This window comes from Ictalurus punctatus, chromosome 11, assembly GCF_001660625.3.
Source record: "Ictalurus punctatus breed USDA103 chromosome 11, Coco_2.0, whole genome shotgun sequence".
In the NCBI taxonomy this organism is placed as follows: Eukaryota; Metazoa; Chordata; class Actinopteri; order Siluriformes; family Ictaluridae; genus Ictalurus; species Ictalurus punctatus.
The window spans coordinates 446,655-467,876 of NC_030426.2; the positions used below are offsets into that span (position 1 = coordinate 446,655).

The window sequence follows — 21,222 nt, forward strand, 5'->3', positions numbered from 1 at the left end:
ATGCCAGCGAGAGTTGGGTCCAGAGGGCATGTCGTCTTGTGAGAGGCCATTGAAACTTCCATTATGGGCCCACGCTCGTTGATGTACCTGGAGAGAGAAGTCCCACAACGAGAGCAATAACCTGGCTACTCTGGCATTTGTGTCTTTTGCCCAGGCCATCCATTGCAGGGGGGCATGGTTGGTGACCGGGGTGAAGTGGCGTCTGGCAAGGTAGTACCAGAGCTACTTGATGGCCCATTTTATGGCTAGGGATTCTCGTTCCATGGTGGCGTTCTTCTGCTCAGCAGAGGTTAGCTTTCTGTATGCATCAGTATGGACGACGAAGAGAGAAGTCAGGGTTTCTGAGAATAGGCAAGCTGGTGAGGGCCTGCTTGGAGGCCTGAAATGCATGCTCTGCTTCCTCGGCCCACCACACCTGGTCCAGTTGGCCCTTCTTGGTAAAGTCTGAGAGGGGGGAAGCTAGAGAGGAGAAGTTAGGGATGAATCTACTGTAGTACCCCGCCAGCCCCAAAAAGGCATGTACATGTTTTTTGATGTGAGCCAGGAATACCCTTTCACCGCCTCCAGCTTCTTCTCCTGTGGCTTCAGCAGGCCCCAGCCAATGCGGTACCCCAGGTAATGAGCCTTTGTCAGCCCCAGATGGCACTTCTTTGGGTTGGCCATCAACGTGGCCTTCTGGAGGCCTCAGAGTACCTCCCTGAGGTGGTAGAAGTGGTTGGCCCAGGTGGAAGAGTGGATGATGACTTTGTCCAAGTAGGTAGCCATGAACTACCAGTGTGGTCTTAGGACGATGCTCTCAGATGCTGGAAGGTTGCTGGTGCCTCTTGTAGGTCAAAGGGGAGAAACCAGTACTGCCAGTGGCCTCTGGTGGTGCTGAAGGCGATCTTGGGCCTTGTTCCTGAGGCCAGGGTGACTTGCCAGTAGCCCTTTGACAGATCCAGGGTGGAGATGAACCAGGCACTCTACCAGGTCATTGACTTGGGGAAGGGGGTAGCTCTCAAACTCCGAAACTTGCTCATTGCAAAGATGGATGCTACTATCAGGCTTCCACGGTGGGGCTGGACCAGGGGCTGGTGGACTCCTTGATTGCGCCATCCTGTAGCATCCAGCTAACTTCCTACTCAATAGCCTGATGGTGAGCCTCTGGGACACAGTAGGGCCACTGTCTAACCACCACTCCCGGTGTGATTTTGAATTCATGTTGGACCAGGTGGGTCAGGCCTGGGGAGAATGAAAAAACATTGGCTAACTGATCCACTAGCTCCATCAGCTCTTGGTGCTATGTGAGCGTGAGGTCCAAGGTACGCTCGCCAGACCCTGAGGGAACAGCAGAGAAGGCAGACAGCGCTGGGGCATAGACCCATGTTTTCAGTAGGTTAGTGTGGCATAATTGGGTGTCTGTGCACTTACCTATCTGTTGTAGACAGTAGTTCACTGGGCACACCCTCTTGGGAACTGTGTAGGGGCCCTGCCAGTGGATCAGGAATTTACATTAGGCATTTGGGCTGAAATTCTCTGGGTTGGGCTGGCTGGTTATAGGCCCACTGTTGTTCTTGCTGCGCCTCCTCCATATGCTTGCGTACTATTGGGGTGACCAAGTCGATCCGCTCCTGCATTTCTTTTATGAATTCCACCAGGGAGCAGAACGGCGAGGGCTGTTCTTCCCAAGCTTTGTGGACCACATCCAGCAGTCCTCAAGGTCACCACCTGAAGAGGAGCTCAAAGGGTTGAACCCCATAGACTAATCATGGGTATCCCAGATGGTAAATAGGACGTAGAGAAGGAGGATGTCCAAGTTTTGGCCCTCTTCATTTGCCACTCATTGGAGCATCCACTTGAGGGTCTGATTGAACGCTCCACCAAGCTGTCATTCTGGAGGTGGTAGACGGAGGTCCAGAGGTGTTTCACCTGCAACAACTGATACAGACCACTCATGAGATTAGAGACAAAAGGCGTACCTTGGTCTGTTAAGATGTCCTTGGGCGTCCACACACTGCTGAACAAGAGCACCAGTTCTCTGGCAATGTTCTTAGAGGTGGCTTCCCCCGCAGTGTGACTGCCTCGGGGCACTTGGTAGCATAGTCGAGGACTGCCAGGATGTATTCATGACCTTGGGGAGACTTCGCAAGCAGCCCTACCAAATCCATGCCTATCCTCTCAAAGGGGGATACCAATAATAGGGAGAGGGATGAGGGGCATGGGTGGTGGGTTTTGGGGCTCCATACGCTAGCACTGAGGGCACTTTAAAAAATAAAAGACCTGGTTAGAGGGCAATGTAGGCTGGCCGGACCTGGTCTATGGTGTTGGGTGACTTCTTTTTCCGCTGTCGGTGTCTGGCACAGCATTCTGTGCCTGCCGCTCCCTTTTATAGCCACCTGTCTCATGCAGGATGGTGATGAGAAGCCGGTCCACTCATCAGCTGCCAATCGTGTGTTTTTGCCGCCCCTAGGTTTGTATGAGACAGCACATTGTTTTCCTTATGACCGATTGCATAGTGGACTAGCTAGTCATGCAGTTAGCTAGTACAGATCAACTGCTGTAATTTACTGGTGTGGATTAACTTGTTTGATTAAGTAATAGCTGATGAAACATAGTGGCATGCTTGCATGAAAGTTATCTTATTTGAAACTCTACACATGAATGACATACCAACATACTAAGAAATAACATTGAAATGACATATAAAGTTATTCATTCATAATATACTATTAGGTTTAAGCTCAAAGAGACGTTCATAATTGCTTTTAAAAGAAATAATGAAAACAATTCAATCTGGTTCTTTATGACTTGATTTTCCTTTAGTGTGGTCTGGGGCACCAAAGCTGAGAAATGTTATGATGATGTGGGAGGAGTGCTGTGGATGTGCCCCAGCATTTTGTTGCACTGCTGACTCATTTCTCAGGATGTTACGCAGGCGGTTCATTCACAAAGTGAAAGCCAAGTTGCCAGGCCAGGCTGATACAGGTTTCTATTCTATTCTATTCTATTCTATTCTATCCTATTCTATAGAACTAACTTAGAATTCATTCTCCAACCTCTTTCTCCCAGTCTTTGCTCAGTTGTTGCAGCAGGTCCAGTCCTGTTCTATGATGGTCCCACTAGCAGTGTGCACAACAGATCTAGTGTCTTTGTTTCAGTTACATGTCTACCTCAGCCGTTGGAAGGTCACAAACTTTGGAGAGCATATCTCTCACATGTCCAGAGAAGGTAAGTTCAAAATGTACAGTCCCCTTTGAAACTATTGGAACAGCAAGGCCAATTGAATTATTTTTGCTACAGACTGCAAACATTTGGGTTTTAGATCAAAAGATGAATATGAGAAGAGTTTAAAATTTCAGCATTTATTTCCTGGTGTTTACAGGATATGTATGTGTTAAACCACACAGACAACACATTTTGTATCAGAATACCCTTTTGTAGGTGAGCAAAAATATTGTCTGACAGGTGTTTCTTTTTACCCAGGTGTGTCCTGTTAGATTTATTGTTTAAACAATAAATAGCTCTGAATATCTACTCTTGGTTTTAGCCTTCAGTTTCACCTGTGAAGACTTTTTGTTAAAAAGGATAAGCCAACATGAAGGTCAGAGAGCTGTCCATTTGAGATGTGCTAATTCAGATGGAGATGCTAATTCTGTGAGATAGAGATCGAGTGTTTGTTCTTGTAGTACTTTGTCCTCATAGAGTAGTTCTCTCCAGGTTCAGACATCTCGGTACCAGCCTTACAAGGATCTTCAGTCTCCACTCAGCATGATGTTCTAATTAAGATGGAGATGCTAATTCTGTGAGAAAGATTTTGAGTGTTTGTTCTTGTAGTAGTCGTTTGAGTCCTTAGAGAGTAGTTCTCTCTAGGTTCAGACATCTTGGTACCAGCTTTACAGGGGTGAAGGTAATACAAGCTACCATTTGAAGAAGACTTCAAGCACTGAAATATAGAGGCCATACCACCAGATACTAATCATTCATCAGCAGTAATATTCAGAAAGCCAGACTGGAATTTGTAAACAAATATAGAGATAAGCCAAAAAAGTTCTGGAACCAAGATTCCACCGAACCTCCACCAAAGCGATTGAAAGGCCAAAGTGTGGAGAAAGAAGGGATCTGCTCATGGTCCAAAACATACAAGCTCAGAAACATGGTGGAGGTATTGTCTTGGCTTGGGCTTGCACGGCTGCTTGTGGAGCAGACTCACTAATCTTTATTGATGATGTAACTCATGGTAGCAGCAGAATGAATAATTGAAAGTAAATGAAAAAACAAAAAAGAAAAATAGAGGCCAGGGGGAGCATATACAGGGAAAACAACACCGGACCAAGAATTGATCCCTGCGGAACACCACAACCAAGAGGTATGCTGGAAGAAGAATGATGTTCTAGATGGATATTAAAACACCTGTGTGACAAGTAGGAGCAAAACCACTTTAATACAGTGCCACGAAGACCCACACATCTCCAGGCGAGACAGGAGTATGCCATGGTCAACCAAATCAAATGCAGCACTTAGATCTAATAGTACTAGAGCCATGGATTTCCCTGTATCAGTCATAATAAGGATGCCATTTGTAAGTCTTAAAAGAGCAAATTCAGTGCTATGTAAAGGTTTAAATCCTGATTGAAAAACTTCATGGATAGAATTATTTAACAAGAGAGATTTTAATTGAAACAGTACAACTTTCTCCATGATTTTTTAAAATAAAAAGCAGGTTTGTGAAAAATTAGACAGGGATATAGGATCAATAATGTTTTTTTTAAAGATACGGTGACACTCCAGCAAGTTTAAGACAAGCAGGAGCAATGCCGGTGTAAAAACAAACACTTATTGATTATTGATAACAGACCCAGGCCAAACGCATCCATAATTTATTTGAGGAAACACGTGGAATAATGTCCTGGGGACAGTGTGGGCTTAAGATGATCAACAATTTCCTTACAGGAATGCAGATTAACAGGCTCAAACACAGACCATCTAGAAGAGTATAAAGAAACATCAGGTAAAATATATCCAGTTTGAGACAACTGTGATCTTATAACTATGATTTGTTTGTAAAGAACTTCCCAAAGCTTTCACAAAGAGACGTAGAAGGCTCACTAAAGGGTTTTACAGGAGGATTTAAAACAGAATCAATGGTGGAAAAGAGTACTTGAGGTTTATGACATTTTTGGATAATCAGTTCAGAGAGTTATTTGCACTTCACAGCATTAGATGCCCTCTGGAACATAGTGAGAGAATTTTGCATGATTTCATAATAAACCTGAAGTTTATCCTTCTTCCATTTGTGCTCAGCTTGTCTGCAAGCCTGACTGAGAGAGCATTTAGTGTCATTATGCCAAGGAACAGGCCCCGGTTTATGCTTTTTAAGCTTCAGTGGACCAATGGTGTCCTGAATAGAGGCACATGTAGAGTTGAAGTGACTGAGATGTTTGTCAGCATCCACGTTGTGCAGAGTAGATTTCATTACAGAAGTATCCCATAATTCATGGTATGCTGCAGAGAACTCTTCACTGGAGCATGAAGTGAAGGTATCAGACAGACGAACTATGGATTGTTTTATGAGGTTTTGACCAGTGTGTGGCATAGAAAATAATACAGGCATGTGAGCAGAAAAGGTTGCATTGCTGATAATAATAATGTCCAAAACAGATAGTCCATGAATTAAAATCAAGTCTGGAGTATGGCCCTGTAAATGAGTTATGCCAAATACCCACTGAAAAAAGTCCCATGACTCAACAAGATTTAAAAACTCTATGGAAAATAGTTTAGAAGCACATTGTTAAAATCCCCCAGCAGCAACGTTTTATCATGAGCAGTGATAAGATCCCCCACAAATGCAGCAAATTCGGTAAGAAAGTCTTTGTTTTGCTGGGGTAGACGATATACCAGAACAATAATAACAGGGTTTACCATCACAATTTGAAATAGTTGCACCTCAAAACTGTGATATGACCCAGTGGGAAGAGATAGACAATGAAAAGTGTTTTTAAAAAGCATCACTAGGCCCCCACTGTGACCAGACAAACATGGGGAGTTAAACAATTTACAGTCCTGTGGAAACAGTTCAGAAAGTGAGCATAACTCACCAGGCTTCATCCAAGTCTCTATGATACATAGAAAATCCAGTGCTTGCAAAGTAAAGAAGTCATTTAAAATGAAAGTTTTATTTACCAGGCACCGTGGATTAATGAGGGCCATATTCAGCAGTAATAAATCGAAAATGGTGGAGGAGAGACATGAGATCCACTAACATCACTGTGGATGTTAAGCAGTGTTAGGTGATCATAAATCAAGGTACTGTTACAGTTTGTGATTAAAAAAACAAACAAACAAAAAAACAAAACCAAAAATAAGACCTAACAACCAGACATCGAACAGGTCGACCAAGGAAAACAGCAGCAGTTGATTACAAAAACATTGTGAGAGCGATGAAACAACAAACAAGCACAAAAGTCTGTAACATCACCAAAAACCTCCACAGGGCAGGGGTGAAGGTATCACAATCTACCATTTGAAGAAGACTTGAAGAGCTGAAATATAGGGCCATACCTCACGATGTGTTTCTGTTCCAATACTTTTGCTCACCAAAACATTTGGTGGTCTGCCACCAAAGGTGCCATGTTATAAGTTGCTTAATACTATTAGATAAAAGGAAAAGGAAAAGGAAGCTGACATTCTGATCTACTGTCTCATAGTCATGTTTTGATCTTAAACTCTGTCTGCTTGACAACCAAAGCATACAGACCTGAGTGACCCAGGCAAAACTCAGATTTCAACCCACAGAACATTTTTTGAACAGACCTGAAAATGGCAGTTCACAGATACTCCCCATCCAATCGAATTGAGCTGTAAGAGGATTTGCCATGTTAGAATGAAGAGACTGCCCAAATCCAGGTTTATAAAACTTGTAGATGGTTACCCAAGAAGACTGGAAGCTGTAATGCTGTCAAAGGACTTCTACAAAATACTGAATAAAGAGTGAATATTTACCAAAGGAGCTACCTAAAACCTTTGTTTCGCTGTGGGTTATTGTGTGCAGTTTGATGGCAAAAAAGTAAATTGAATCAATTTAAATCAATTCTATAACAAAATAATTGTGCAAAAACAAAGGTGACTGAATATTTCTGAACCCACTGTATATACACATACTCACACATCTTTCACATTTCATATTCCATGTGTGTGGTTATTCATGTTTCAGTTACAAAGAATCTAAATGTACATATTTAAAGGCAGAATATCTTGTTTTTATGTTTTCCCCCTCTGCTTATCTGTTTTAGTGTATTTAGCATCATGTCTAGAGACTCCTAAGAGGAGGAGGGTTCTCAAGAAGCTGAAAGGAAGGAGGATTTTGGAACTGCAACCAATGGGACAAACCCTCCAACTCCTGTCCAAGTTACTTACAGATGATAGTCACAAGGTTGCGGTTTCAGCAACCTCCTTCCTCTGTAGAGCTTCAGGCTATAAGTCCTTCAGGTTAAAGGTATGGAAAAAGCAACCCACTACAACTTATTATTGTTCTAAAGCATTCATATTTGTTTATATTTCAAGATAAAAATATAAATCTAATTATTTAAAGATACAGGCTATGTTGACCTTGACAGGCCCTGGTTCACTATACATGGCTGTTGAAAGACAATGACATTCAAGTGCAGCAGCAGGCTTGTCTGGCACTGAAATGCTTAAAGGTAACTATTTTCATTTTCATTGACGTCAGTGACAAAATTTCTAACAGGTTATTAAAATACTAAAAAGATAATGCCATCTGATCTGAATGGATGATCTGACTTGTCATTTCTATGATAACAGCAATGACTGTATAATCTATTGCAACTACAAATACACTGTCCAGAACACCTGCTCATTTATGCAGTTATCCAATTAGCCCATCATGTTGCAGCAGCAGAATGCATAAAATTAATGCACATACAGGTCAAGAGCTTCAGTTAATGTTCACATCAAACATCAGAATGAAGAAAAAGTGTGATCTCTGTAATTTTAACTATGCCATGGATGTTTGTGCCAAATGGCCTGGTTTAAGAATTTCAGAAACTGCTGATCTCCCAGGATTTTCACACACAGCAACCTCTACAGTTTACACAGAATGGTGCAAAAACAAAAAACAGAGTGAGTGACAGTTCTGTGGGTGGAAATGCCTTGTTGATAATAGAGCTCAGAAGAAAACTGCCAGATTGGTTTAAGCTTCCAGGAAGGATATAATAACTTATATAATCACTCTTTACAACTTTGGTGAGCAGAAAGTATCTCAGCATGCACATGCAGCAGTGGTAGGCAGAACACAGACATAGACAGAAGTGGGCTGGTGGATAAGAAGGCTTTTATTTCCTTAAGTGAGGGGAAAGAGGAAGTATGGGAGTGCAGAAGGAGCATGCAACGCTATATCCAGGGTCAGCAGGCCTGTTGGGCCTGCTCCACCAGTGAGACTTGCAACAGTGTCAGGCAGAGTGTGAGCATGTTAGGGGAAAGCATGGGGGCAGTTGCTGTGGGCTGGGGTGGAGTGGCGCGTATTGGCGACAGGGTGTTAAAGTGGCATGAGGTCCATGACACTCTCATGGGCAGTGGGGGTGAAGGATCTTGGTCAAGTACACCGAATGTTTACAAAAAGCTCAGATTAAGGTTGCGATTGAGATGAGTAAAGATAAAAATTTGTGATCTATGTCCTAGGCCCTTGAAAGTGCTGAGCAGGTGGCTGAGCTGTGGCACTCCACAGATGAAGAGTTAAGGAACACAGCCAGAGAGACCATTCTTTCATTTGGTAACCTTTTAACCTGATGCCACAAGTATACCTAGTATTTTCTTAAGAATAATTATAAACTATAGTGAAATACAGCATTCTGACTGAGATGCTCTAGTAAGAACACTAATTATAAGATAGTAGATACTGTAGATATTCAAGCAGAGCTTTAATTTAGCTCTAGAGTATTATACAGAATGAAGTAGTCATTCATTTTTACATTTTTAAATGTATTTTTTTTAAGGCACAGGATTATACCTAACTACCTACACTCACCAAACATTTTATAAGGAGCACCTGTACACCTACTTATTCCTGCAATTATCTAATCAGCCAATCATCTGGCAGCAATGCAATGCATAAAATCAGAAATCATTAGATATGGGCCAGCAGCTTTGGGTAATGTTCACATCAACCATCAGAATGAGGAAGAAATGTGATTGCAGTGCTTTTGACCATGGCAGGATTGTTGGTGCCAGAAGGGCTGGTTTGAGTATTACTATAACTGCTAATTACCTTGGATTCTCAAAATCCCAGGAGATCAATAAAGTGCAATGGTGCAATAAAGAAAAAACATCCAGTGAGCGGCAGTTCTGCGGACGGAAATTCCTGTTTGATGAGAAAGGTCAACAGAGAATGGACAGACTGGTTTGAGCTGACAGAAAGGCTGCAGTTACTCAGATGACCTCTCTGTACAATTGTGGTGAGCCAAAAGCATCTCAGAATGCAGACCATGTTGAACCTTGAGGAAGATAGGCTGCATCAGCAGAAGACCACATCAGGTTCCTTTTCTGTCAGCCAAGAACAGAAAGCTGAGGCTGCAGTGGGCACAGGCTCACCAAAATTGGACAGTTGAAGACTGGAAAAACATAGCTTGGTCTTATGAATCTTGATTTCTGCTGTGGCACACAGATAGTAGGGTCAGAATTTGGTTCCAATAGCACGATTCCATGGACCCAAACTGCCTTGCGTCAACAATCCAGGCTGATGGAGGTGGTGTAATGGTGTGGGGAATGTTTTCTTGGCACATTTTGGGCCTGTTAATACGAATCACTCATGTATGCCACAGCCTTTGAGTATGTATCCATCTTCTAATGGTTACTTCTTACATTAAATTGCACCATATCACAAAGAAAATGTTGTATCAAACTGGTTTCATGAACATGACAACGAGTTCAATGGTCTTCGGTCATCTTCCGAGGCACCTGAGCAGAGTCTAATATAAGATCTTTAGGATGTGGTAGACAGGACACTCGCAGCATGAAAGTGCACCTGAAAAAACTGCAGGAATAGTGTGATGTCAACATGGACTGGAATTTTAAAGGAATGTTTCCAGCATCTTTTGGAATCCATGCCACGAAGGACTGAGTCTGTTTTGAGAGGCCCTACCCAGTATTAGTATAGTGTTCCTAATAAAATGCTCAGTGAGTGTATAATACTATACTACCATATTACTTATAATATTACTATAAAAAAAAAAAATTATAAAAATTTGAAAAAATTGTCCTTAGTTACTTAAAAATAGACAGGAATTGTAGGATAAATTTGAAAGAAACTTTTATCATATCAAATGAAAATAGGTTGATTTAGCACCTCAGAACAACTCTTTACACACATTGTATCAGAGTTACATTGACTGTCATTAATATTATCTATACTTCCATTTTATTGCAGGGAAAAAAGGCCATGAAGCCCTCAAGAGAATGGACCAGATCTGCACTGAGTTACAAGAGGAAATTTATAAAAACCTAAAAACAGAAATCACCATCTTCTAGTGACTGCATGAATTTGGCTAATTATTTTGCTGATGATCAGGAAACATCAAGAAGAGTAAGCAATTATGAAAAAAAAACAAATAAAAACAAAATCAAATCTGTGATAAGCAAATTCAGATCCTGCCAGATATGGTGTCAGGTAAAAAAAAAAAAAAAAAAAAACACTTAAAGGACATATACATTTCAAAGTTAAAAAAAAAACAAAACAATAATAATAATAAGTAAGAAAGTACTTTTCTACAGCTCCTTTTATTCAATAATGCATCTCTAAATGAATATAGACAATATGCTGAATGGAGAAAAAAAAAATCACTGTTTAAATGCAGCTGTTTAAGCACTCTGCCACTGGTGGTTGTATTACTACATACTATATAGCCTCTAATTCATATAGACACTGCTGTGGAATTGCTGTTTTCTAGCAAACTACTTTCTGCTGACATGCACAGAAAATCCTAATATGTAATTCAATTACAGAATTAAAAATTCCTGTCAATCAGTCATACAGTATACACTCTAATCTAGTCCAAAATTAACATTTCCTCTTACCAAGTGAGATATTACTTTTCTCAATTCAAAAGATAAAATTTCCTCTTCCTTGCAAAATTCAATGCAAAATGGCTGATACCGAGACCTATCGGCTAATAGTCACTGTACAATCACGCAGTTGAAAATACAATGGCAAAACAGTCGACTATTAGAAGTTTCTTGCTAAATGCAAGCGATTCTTATCAGCCTAATCGAGATTGTGAGGAACATGTTGAGATCATGGAGACATATGATCCTAGTCCAGTTTGTGAACCCTTTAGAATTTTCTACATATCTGCATAAATATGACCTGAAACTACATCAGATTTTCACACACGTCCTTATGGTAGACAACAAGAACCCAATTAAACAAATGAGACAAAAATATTACACTTGGTCATTTATTTATTGAGGAAAATGATCCAATATTACATATCTGTGAGTGGTAAAAGTATGTGAACCCCTCAGATTAGCATTTAATTTGAAGGTGAAATTACAGTCACGTGTCTTCAATCAATGTGATGACGATCAGCCTGTTTTATTTAAAGAACAGGGATCTATCAAAGTCTGATATTTTCATGTTTATGAAGAGTATCATGGCACAATCAAAAGAGAATTCTGAAGACCTAGGAAAAAGAGATCTTGATGCTCATCAGGCTTGAAAAGTTTATAAAACTTTTTTGTAGAGTTTGGACTCCAGTGTCAGACAACAGTTACCGGAAATGTTTAGTTGCAGTTATTGCTGTACAAGGAGGTCACACCGGACACTGAAAGCAAAGTTTCACATACTTTGTTTTTTTCTCCCATTTTTTGGAAATATTGGATAATTTTCCTCAATAAATGACAAAGTATAATATTTTTGTCTCATTTGTTTAATTGGGTTCTTGTTGTCTACTTTTAGGATTTCTTAGGAAAATCTGATGATGTTTTAGGTCATAGTTATGCAGATATATAGAAAATTGTAAAGGGTTCACAAACTTTCAAGTGACACTGTACGGTATGTCATAGATTTGAGAAAATGTGCTGCAAGGTAATGTTCAGGTGCTTCTTTAAATACATTTAAATCTAGCTAAAAGGAAGATAAATAAAATGTTATTAGCAGTTGTCAAAGCAATATTTTTTGTTAGCAGAAAGTTCTCTTGTTCTGGGTTGTTTGTTGTGTTCATAGGCCTGTTGACTATTTTATTTAACTTTATTTAAATGTTGACTGTTTGGAAAAAAAAATTATTAAATGCTAATTTTACTTGATGCAGTCACTCTTATATAGCCCCAAATCTCAGTATTTTTTTGTTAGACAGAAGTAATTAACATATGACCGGAATTACAGTATATTGGTAAACTGAATCGTTTCTGGACACTGTGACCAGCACCAAAAATTCAGAGTAGAAACTCTGATACACTGCTACAAACAGAACAGATGATTCTTTTTTTTATTAATATTTCTGCAAGCTGCCAACTTCAATCGTGTCTATTAATTTTGATTAAAATACATTTGGATTAAGTTACAATTATATAAACATGCAAAAAATATATATATAAATCCTTTGGCTCAATTTAGAAAAATGTGTCAAAAGTCAAAAGGGCTTTCAAAAAGTGACATAAATAATCAAGTACATAAGGAAGCAGATTTTTGCCTTCATCTATGGAGTCAAGGTGTGACAAACAGTGGTTTGAGACCATAGATTTCGGTGGAGCAGGACAGCATAGTCTGAAACAAAATTATTTGAAGAGGCTATCACTCTAGATGTATGCTATTGGCTACTATCTAGTGAATTTTTCAAGTAACCCTGTAATAGACCATTGAGAGTCGACAACATACAGCATACAGTATAGCAGCTCGATTTGAGCCGTTTTAGATGTACATTTGTGCACATTTGCTTGATATAGTAGGTGTGTGTCCCATCACAATGTGCAAGGCATACACAGAAGAGGTAATATAATTAGCCAGTTATTTAGTAAAATTGTGTAAGCCAAACCAAACAAAAAATTTGTGCTGGATTTACAAAAGTTTTGGAAACGCTGATTTTCTTAGTACTTACATGTGTAGATTGATGAATGCCATTTACCAGGCACATGCATGGAACAGCTATTTATATTTGGCTGTGACACCCACAAAACTTCATAACAAGTCAAACAAAAAAATACTTTATCAGAGGTAGAAATGTGACAAATTTTTATGCCAATAAAAATATATACATTATACAACAGCTGTTGTATGTCAGTCAGTCTGTGCATTGCATGGCAACACGCAAAGCTCTATCCAGCTGTGGGAGCTATTTTTGTTGACGGAGCAAAAATAAACAAACTATTTGGCCATATGGTGCCTGAAATGTCAGTTACTCTATATTAATTTCTTATTCAAAGTCATCAATAAGGTGAGAACCAGACCTGTTATCCACCCAAATATTCTTAAATGTAACAGTCGCATCATTGATGTCATGATTCGAGTTCCATGTCTGAGTACACAGTATGGAGCGATCACACTAGTCCAACGAACTAGAATTTGGGGGTCAAATATGCTCGGGCACAATACAGATCACCTAGTGTGATTACATAGTCAGTACACCTACCGCCCCACTCAACAGAGGATGCCTGCTATCATCCACTTTTCTCTGACCCAATTGGACAAAAGAACAACTATGTAAGAATGCTGTTTATAGACTTCAGTTCAGCATTTAACACAATTGTCCCACAACAACTGATAAAGCTGAGCCTGCTGGGTCTGACCAACTCCCTCTGCAACTGGATCCTATACTTTCTGACTGGCAGACCACTGTCCAGCAGGTCAGCAACTCCACCTCCAGCACCAGGTCTGTGTGCTCAGTCCACTGCTGTTTACCCTGATGACTCATACTGCAAAATACAATGCAAAATGCAAAATACTTCAAATAGTATTGAGCTGAATACTTTCTATATGTGCTTTCTATGCATGCTAACCATACTAGCTCCATCCAGCCAACTAGTACTACAGAAGGAACCAGCTCTTTTAGTGATGAGAGTGCAATCACCATATCTGAGGATAAGGTTTAGAGGGCTCTGAAGCATGTGAACATCAGGAAAGTGGCCAGCCTTGACAGCATTTCTGGCTATGTACTAAGATCCTGTGCTGATCAGCTTGCAGCTTTATTCACTTCCATTTTCAATGAGTCCCTAGCTAAGTCTGCGGTCCCCACCAACTTTAAAAAATCTGTTGTCATTCTTGTGCCAAAGAACAATAAGCCCTGTTGCCTAAATGAGTATCGTCCTGTACACATCTCTGTGGACCTGACCTGAACGCATCACACTCCAAGCTCAGGTGAGCAAACCAGATAATAGTTGTACCATCTGAGACTGCTGAGGAAATTCAGGCTCCTGAAAATGGGGCTATAGAAAGTTCACTAACCCTGGTAACTGTCTGTTCAACCTGCTGTAATCGGGCAAGTGCTTCCGTTGTCTGATGGGTAAAACTGAGGCTCAGGAGGAGCTTCTTCCCTCAGGCTATCAGATTCCTCAACACAGATATGTCCACCACAGCGATCCCTTTAGAATCCATAAACAATCTGCACTCCACTGACACTCCGCACCCAACACTTTGTGTTGTTACTACACGTAACGTACTTGCATATTTCTGTACAAATATTTCTTATTAATTTCTTATTTTTTATTTAGTTATTTAAATGCACAGTAGAGAGAGTTATGGTTTGTATGTTTAATCAAACCTAATCTTGATAGGTGTAGGTCAAAAGGTCATCACCAATCAAATGTATCTTGACAGGTGAAGGTTAAAGATAAATAATGTTGTATGTGTTCCTACATATAAATAAGTTCAATCTGTTGTGTTTCCACACACCTGTTCCTATAACGCTGATAAAAAAATGATAAAAAATAAGGTCATGGGGGTATGATTCACGTATACTTTAAAACCAAATCTTTTGTGTTCACACACACCTATTCACATAATGCTGATAAAAAAAATAAGGTTATGGGCAATGATTCACATATACTCTAAAACCGAATCTGTTGTGTTCCCAGACATCTGTTCCCAGTGCCGGAGTGGGACTCATTTTCAGCCCTGGAGTTTCATGCCTTAGACCGACCCACTTTAGTTCACGACTGAGTATATTAAAATAGTGTAATTAACACCTCAGTATATAAGTCTGCAATAGTGCACTGTTCTCTACAGCCTGGTAATTCATTGTTTTTTTAAAAAAATATGATCATTTCAAGTTCAGTGCAAATACAGTAGCCTAAGTGTTGTTTCACAGTGAAGATTTATTTAACAACACTATTCTTTACAACAACACAATGTAATGTTTAACAGTATCAGAATCTATTTTCTGTAAAAAAAAAAAAAAAAAAAAAAAAAAAAATGTGTTAATAAATATGTAAAACCTTGAAATGAAAAAATATCAAATAAATACAAAAAAAATAAATAATAACGAATAAAATAAAATAAAATGTATTGCACTTTCTAATGACACCATCATCTCTTTTTCCTTTGCATAAGTTAAGGAAACAGCTGCTTTACAACTTCAACACAAATATGAGAACATTAGTTAAAGGGTAAATATCCAACACTATTCTTTAAAACATCACAATGTCCTTTTCTGCAATATCTAAATATATATTCTGTGCAAAATTTTTCACAGATATCCAATCCTTAAACACAAATAAATAATAAAACAAGTATTGCACTGTTCTCTGCAAGAATTCTTTTCACAGTACAACTTTCTAATGATGGCTTCATCATCAACACCGGCCCTTGCGGCCCAAAAAACAGACCAGACCAGTGACAGTGCTCAGAACAGTCCACTGCTCCCAATGAGCCAATCCGGGCCTGTCTGTTTCAGAAATGCTGATAAATGATTGTCAATAGTACATGTATACTTTGAAACCGAATCTGGTGTGTTCCCACACACCTGTTCCCATAACACTGATTAAAAAAAGGAAGGTCATGGGCTAATGATTCACATATACTTTAAAACTGAATCTGTTGTGTTCCCACACACCTGTTCCCATAATGCTGATAAATGATTGTCAATAGTTCACATATACTTTAAAACCGAACCTGTTGTTTCCACACACCTGTTCCTATAAAGCTGGTAAAGGTGGGCAATGCATTATCGCCCATTATTGTTCTCAACACTGGCGCCCCACGGGGTGTGTACTGAGTCTACTTTTTTATATTCTCTATACAAATGACTGTCAGAGTCCAGTCACCACCATTCATTACTTTAAATATGCAGATGATACTACCATTCTTGCATTGCTTAATAAGGAAAAAAATTTTTTTTGGACTATCAACACTCCAAAGCACATTTTAGTACATGGTGTGATGATAACTTTCTCTATCTTAATATCGCAAAGACTAAGGAACTGTTTTTTAGCTCTTCCAAAACACTGACCCATCCTTCCAGTATTACCAATAATGGAGGGATGGTTGAAAGGGTAGAAGGATTTCAGATATCTGGGCATTACATTGGATAAACATCTCAACTTCAATCAGCACACTCTAGATATTTACAAGTGCTGTCAACAGAGACTTACAGTTATTCGTAAACTTAAATATCTGTCTGTTCAGCCTAGTCTGCTTCTTCTTCTGTATCAAAGTATTATTGAACCGGTTCTTATGTATGGTGCCATTTGTATTTTCCATATGCTAACAGTTACCAATAAGAACAAACTCTTGAAGATAACTAATTTATAGAGAAAAATTATTGGTATTCCCACCCCCAATTTAACGACTGTGTCAGTTCATATACGCTCTGGAAGGCACATAAAATTTTAAATGATCCAGACCACCCACGTTATCAGTATTTCAACCCACTTCCTTCTGGCCACAGGTATAGACTAACCATGTGCAGAAAAGCCATCTATGGTAGGAGTTTTGTTCCTATGTGTAGCCCACTAGAAAATGTATATAAATAAATATTTAAAACCGAATTTAAAACAATACAGATTAATTAAAAATAAAGCAGAATGTAAACCACTATACTTTCAAATACGTTATTTGAAGCAGTTAAAATGTTTCATGTAGATAATTTCGACCAATTAACACCATTCTACACGTAGATCCCGCCTTGATTGACAGGTGACAGGGGGAGAGTGTTTTTTTTTTTAAAACTGCGCAGACGCGCACACAGCTAAAGCGAGGCGGGAAAAGGAGACAGAAAAAATAGAAAAAGTCTAAATTATAATTATATATTATAATTAACTGTTGGAAAGAGTGAAAACAAAAGTCGAAACAATACTACTGCCAGTAGGAGTGCTGAGGAACTTCGGTTTGTAGTTTTATCCGACGTGAAACTTGGTGAGTTAAGTTGAGAGTTACTTAGGTTCTGAGTGCTATGCTAACCTAATACAGCTATGACGCAGCATGTTGCATTTCTTGGTTATTTTCTTTTCTTTCATTTCATTTAGCCATGTATATAATGTGTCAATTCGAATTTAATTCCAAAAGTGTTTTAAGTCACATTACTTCTGAGTTATTAAATTGTTAAATTGCATTGTATAAATGTGAGCTGTATTCAGTTATGTCAAGTGTTGGTTGTTAACGTGTTTCAATGAACGTAGCTTTTGCTCTATTTTGTTTGAGTTGTGTAAAAAACAGACAGATGTTAAATACAAAGGGTATTTTATTTTAATTGTATAAAAAGGATACTGGCTGCAATTTATAATTTAAAATACTTAAACCGTGGTGTGTAATCTGTATAAGTTTTGTACATACATTTTCATTTTGTTTTATTCTGACACTGTTTATACCAGTCAGGGTTTTTTTTTTTTTTTGATTCCATGGGAAGAAGCTTTACAACAATTTTTCAACAGTTTGATGGTGAGCCATCAAAATTTTTATTTTATATTACTTTGGTTTTTCTGCAAAGGACTACAAATGAAAATACTCTAGAGGAGTGCCTTCATTCATAGTAAAAAAAATGCAGACACATTGAAAAAGACATTTTAATTCTGGATGTGATTTTATTTTATTTAAGTTTTGTTATATTCTGTGTATGTATATATTTTATCTTAGGCTTAAATTAGCGGGTGCACCCTAGGGTGTTATGTATGTATTGTACATGTTTACATTTATTAATTTAGCAGACGCTTTTGTCCAAAGTGAGTTAGAAATGACTAAATACAAGCAAAGCGATATGTCAAGCAGAGATATACTAACCTGCGTGAAGTTGGCCCCCCCACCAACGCAAAACATCAGCAAAATATTCTCAGTCGTTTGTGCTTCGTTTGTGCTGCTTTTGTTTTTAATATATTAGGCATTTAATTTTGGTGCGGCGACGTCACCAGCTCCACACATGCTCCAAGTTAATTCAAAATAGTCTCAATCATTTGTGCTGGTTTGTGAAGTAAAAATTTTCGTTTGTGCTGCTTCGGTTCAGGAGATATTAAAAGAATATTTAAAGGTCATTCTGGGGTCACTCAGCCCCCTTACATGCTCCAAATTAACCCGAAATAGTCTCAATCGTTTCTGCTGGTTTGTGGCGTAAAAATTTTTGTTTGTGCTGCTTCCGTTTAGGCATTTAATTATGTTGCGGTGACGTCACCAGCCTCACACATGCTCCAAGTTCACTCCAAATAGGCTCATTTGTTTGTGCTTCGTTTGTGCTGGTTTGTGCCAATAAGCGCTTCGTTTGTGCTGCTTCGCTTCTGGAGATATTAAAAGAAAATTCAAAAGTCATTCTGGGGTCACCCAGCCCCCCCACATGCTCCAAATTAATCTGAAATAGTCTCAATCGTTTGTGCTGGTTTGTGCCGATAAAAATTTCGTTTGTGCTGCTTTCGTTTTTAATATATTACAGAATTATAGGCGCAAGTCTCCTAGCTGTGAGCACACTTTTAGAGTCAAACTGCCGAAGACTTTTTCAAGACAAATCATATCATTTGTTCAATAAACAATTCTCTTTACTTCATTCACTGATCTCTCATGATTGAACTTTTCATTTATTTACAAGGAGAATAATGGTAGTGGTGTTAGTATAGGAAAAGTCAACACAGTTACTAAATCAAAATTCTGGCCAGTGTAAGTACAATTTTTTAACACTGTCAGTTACAATATTATTAGTTAAATTCAATCATAATGGTACAACATTCAAGAGCACTAAGATTGTCAATGTTTATTGAACAGAAAACTCATTGCTAATACTAATATGGCTAATGGAGCTATGAAATGCTAATTACAGCTACACCTGGTACCCATGTTAGTTTTTTTTTTTTTTTTTTTTTTTTAAATACGTTGTGCATCTAGGGGTCAACATTACCATATTGGTACAAGTTATAATATTCTTATATATTATAACTAGATGATATTTTCCTTGTATTCTGGCAAATACAGTAATACATGAAAACAAGTTTATACTGTATGACATTTTTTGCATCAGGTTTATTTCAGTGAGTAATTATGTTTTGCTTATGCCAGATGCCCAAGAAACCAGCAGTCGACAGGGATTCAATTTTCACAGTCCTCTGTTCATCAAAAGTCGGTCACAGTGTTCCTCTGCATTCAAAACAGTCTCTACCTCAGGAAAAGTGCTTTGAAAGTCATTGCGTTCAGAGGAGGCTTAACCCAGGATGCTCTTGGACATTATGTGGCCTACTGCAGGAGGTCTCCATGTGTCTGGGAGATGTATGATGACCTGAGAAGTGGAGAGACAGGAATGTCAGAAGAAAACAAAATATGCCCACATGCTGTGTTATACACAAAAGACTGAATGCATTGTTTAAATTTACTTTCACAAATTCAAGTGTTTTTGTTCTAGGCCACACACCCTTGTTTTCCTATTCCTGCTTGGAGAAGTCGTCTCTACTTTTCTGGAAGTCGGGCTTGATGGTGTTTGCACTCAGTATACACACATATAACATGCACAGTAACAAGTAAAAACGCTGACCTTGGAGTTCATGTCACATTTCACACATCGTGTGATCCACTGTGTCCCTTAAAAGTTGAAAATGCACAGTGGATAGTTAACAATTACGTGAATGTGACTATTTAATGTGATTTGTTGTTTGGATTTTACCGTGTTACTTCATAAACCAGCACAAATGATTGAGACTATTTTGAATGAACTTGGAGCATGTGTGGAGCTGGTGACGTCACCACACCTAAATTAAATGCCCAATATTTTAAAAACGGAAGCAGCACAAACGAAAATTTTATCAGCACAGACGAAGCACAAATGATTGAGCCTATTTCAGGTTAATTTGGAGCATGTGGGGGCGCTGGGTGACCGCAGAATGACCTTTTGAATATTCTTTTAATATCTCATGAACCGAAGCAGCACAAACGAAAATTTTTACCGCACAAACGATCGAGAATATTTTGCTGACGTTTTGCGTTGGTGGTGGGGCCAACTTCACGCAGGTGTAGTGCTACCATACAAGATCCATTAATTAAGTTCCCAGAAGAAGCAAAGTGTGCAGAGTAGAGGTGTAAGTGCAATTATTTTTATTTATTTATTTTTTTTTGAGTTGGTTAGGTGTTCACGGAAGAGGTGAGTCTTTAGCTGTTTTTTGAAGATGGTGAATGATTCTGCGGTCCGGATTGAGGTTGGAAGTTCATTCCACCACTGAGGAACAGTTAGTTTGAATGTTCTTGAAAGGGACCTTGAGCCACGCTGAGTAGGCACTACTAAGCGTCGGTTGCTAATCGAACGCAGATTGTGTGAGGGAACGTAAGCCTTCAGGAGAGAGTTGAGGTAGGAGGGTGCTGTTCCAGACAAGGTCTTGTAGGTGAGCATCAAGGCCTTGAATTTGATGCGGGTGGCTACAGGAAGCCAGTGGAGGGAGATTAAGAGGGGTGTGACATGGGTTCTCTTGGGCTGGTTGAAGACGAGTCGTGCTGCAGCATTCTGAATCATCTGAAGGGGTTTGATGGAGCTGGCTGGGAGGCCCGAAAGTAGTGAGTTGCAGTAGTCCAGTTTTGAGATAACAAGAGCCTGGACTAGTATCTCTGTAGCCTGTTCGGTGAGGTAGGGTCTGATTTTCTTGATGTTGTACAGGATGAACCTACAGGACTGTGCAGTTGTTGAGAAGTGGTCTGTAAAGGTCAAGCTGTCATCAAGAATCACCCCAAGGTTCCTGACTGTCCTGGTTGGCTTGAGTGTGGTTGAGCTGAGCTGTACAGTGAGGTTGTGGTTGATGGAGGGAAAGGCTGGGATGATGAGAAGCTCATGTTTAATTTCTCTCACTCTA

General features: G+C 39.2%; 1 protein-coding gene across 3 annotated transcripts in view; it reads left to right on the forward strand.

Annotated features, from left to right (window-relative positions):
- Nucleotides 1–21,222, forward strand: part of ripor3 (RIPOR family member 3) — a 114,429-nt gene that overhangs the window by 77,680 nt on the left and 15,527 nt on the right. For 2 of the 3 annotated variants that reach the window (XM_053683590.1, XM_053683592.1), the window contains exons 18-23: nucleotides 2,803–2,964; nucleotides 3,049–3,207; nucleotides 7,269–7,471; nucleotides 7,593–7,676; nucleotides 8,674–8,764; nucleotides 10,418–17,332. In XM_053683590.1, coding sequence (XP_053539565.1) covers nucleotides 2,803–2,964; nucleotides 3,049–3,207; nucleotides 7,269–7,471; nucleotides 7,593–7,676; nucleotides 8,674–8,764; nucleotides 10,418–10,518 — 800 coding nt within the window. In that variant the 3' untranslated portion in view covers nucleotides 10,519–17,332. The remainder of the gene's footprint in view (nucleotides 1–2,802; nucleotides 2,965–3,048; nucleotides 3,208–7,268; nucleotides 7,472–7,592; nucleotides 7,677–8,673; nucleotides 8,765–10,417; nucleotides 17,333–21,222) is intronic. The other variant, XM_053683591.1, reaches the window with a different exon arrangement.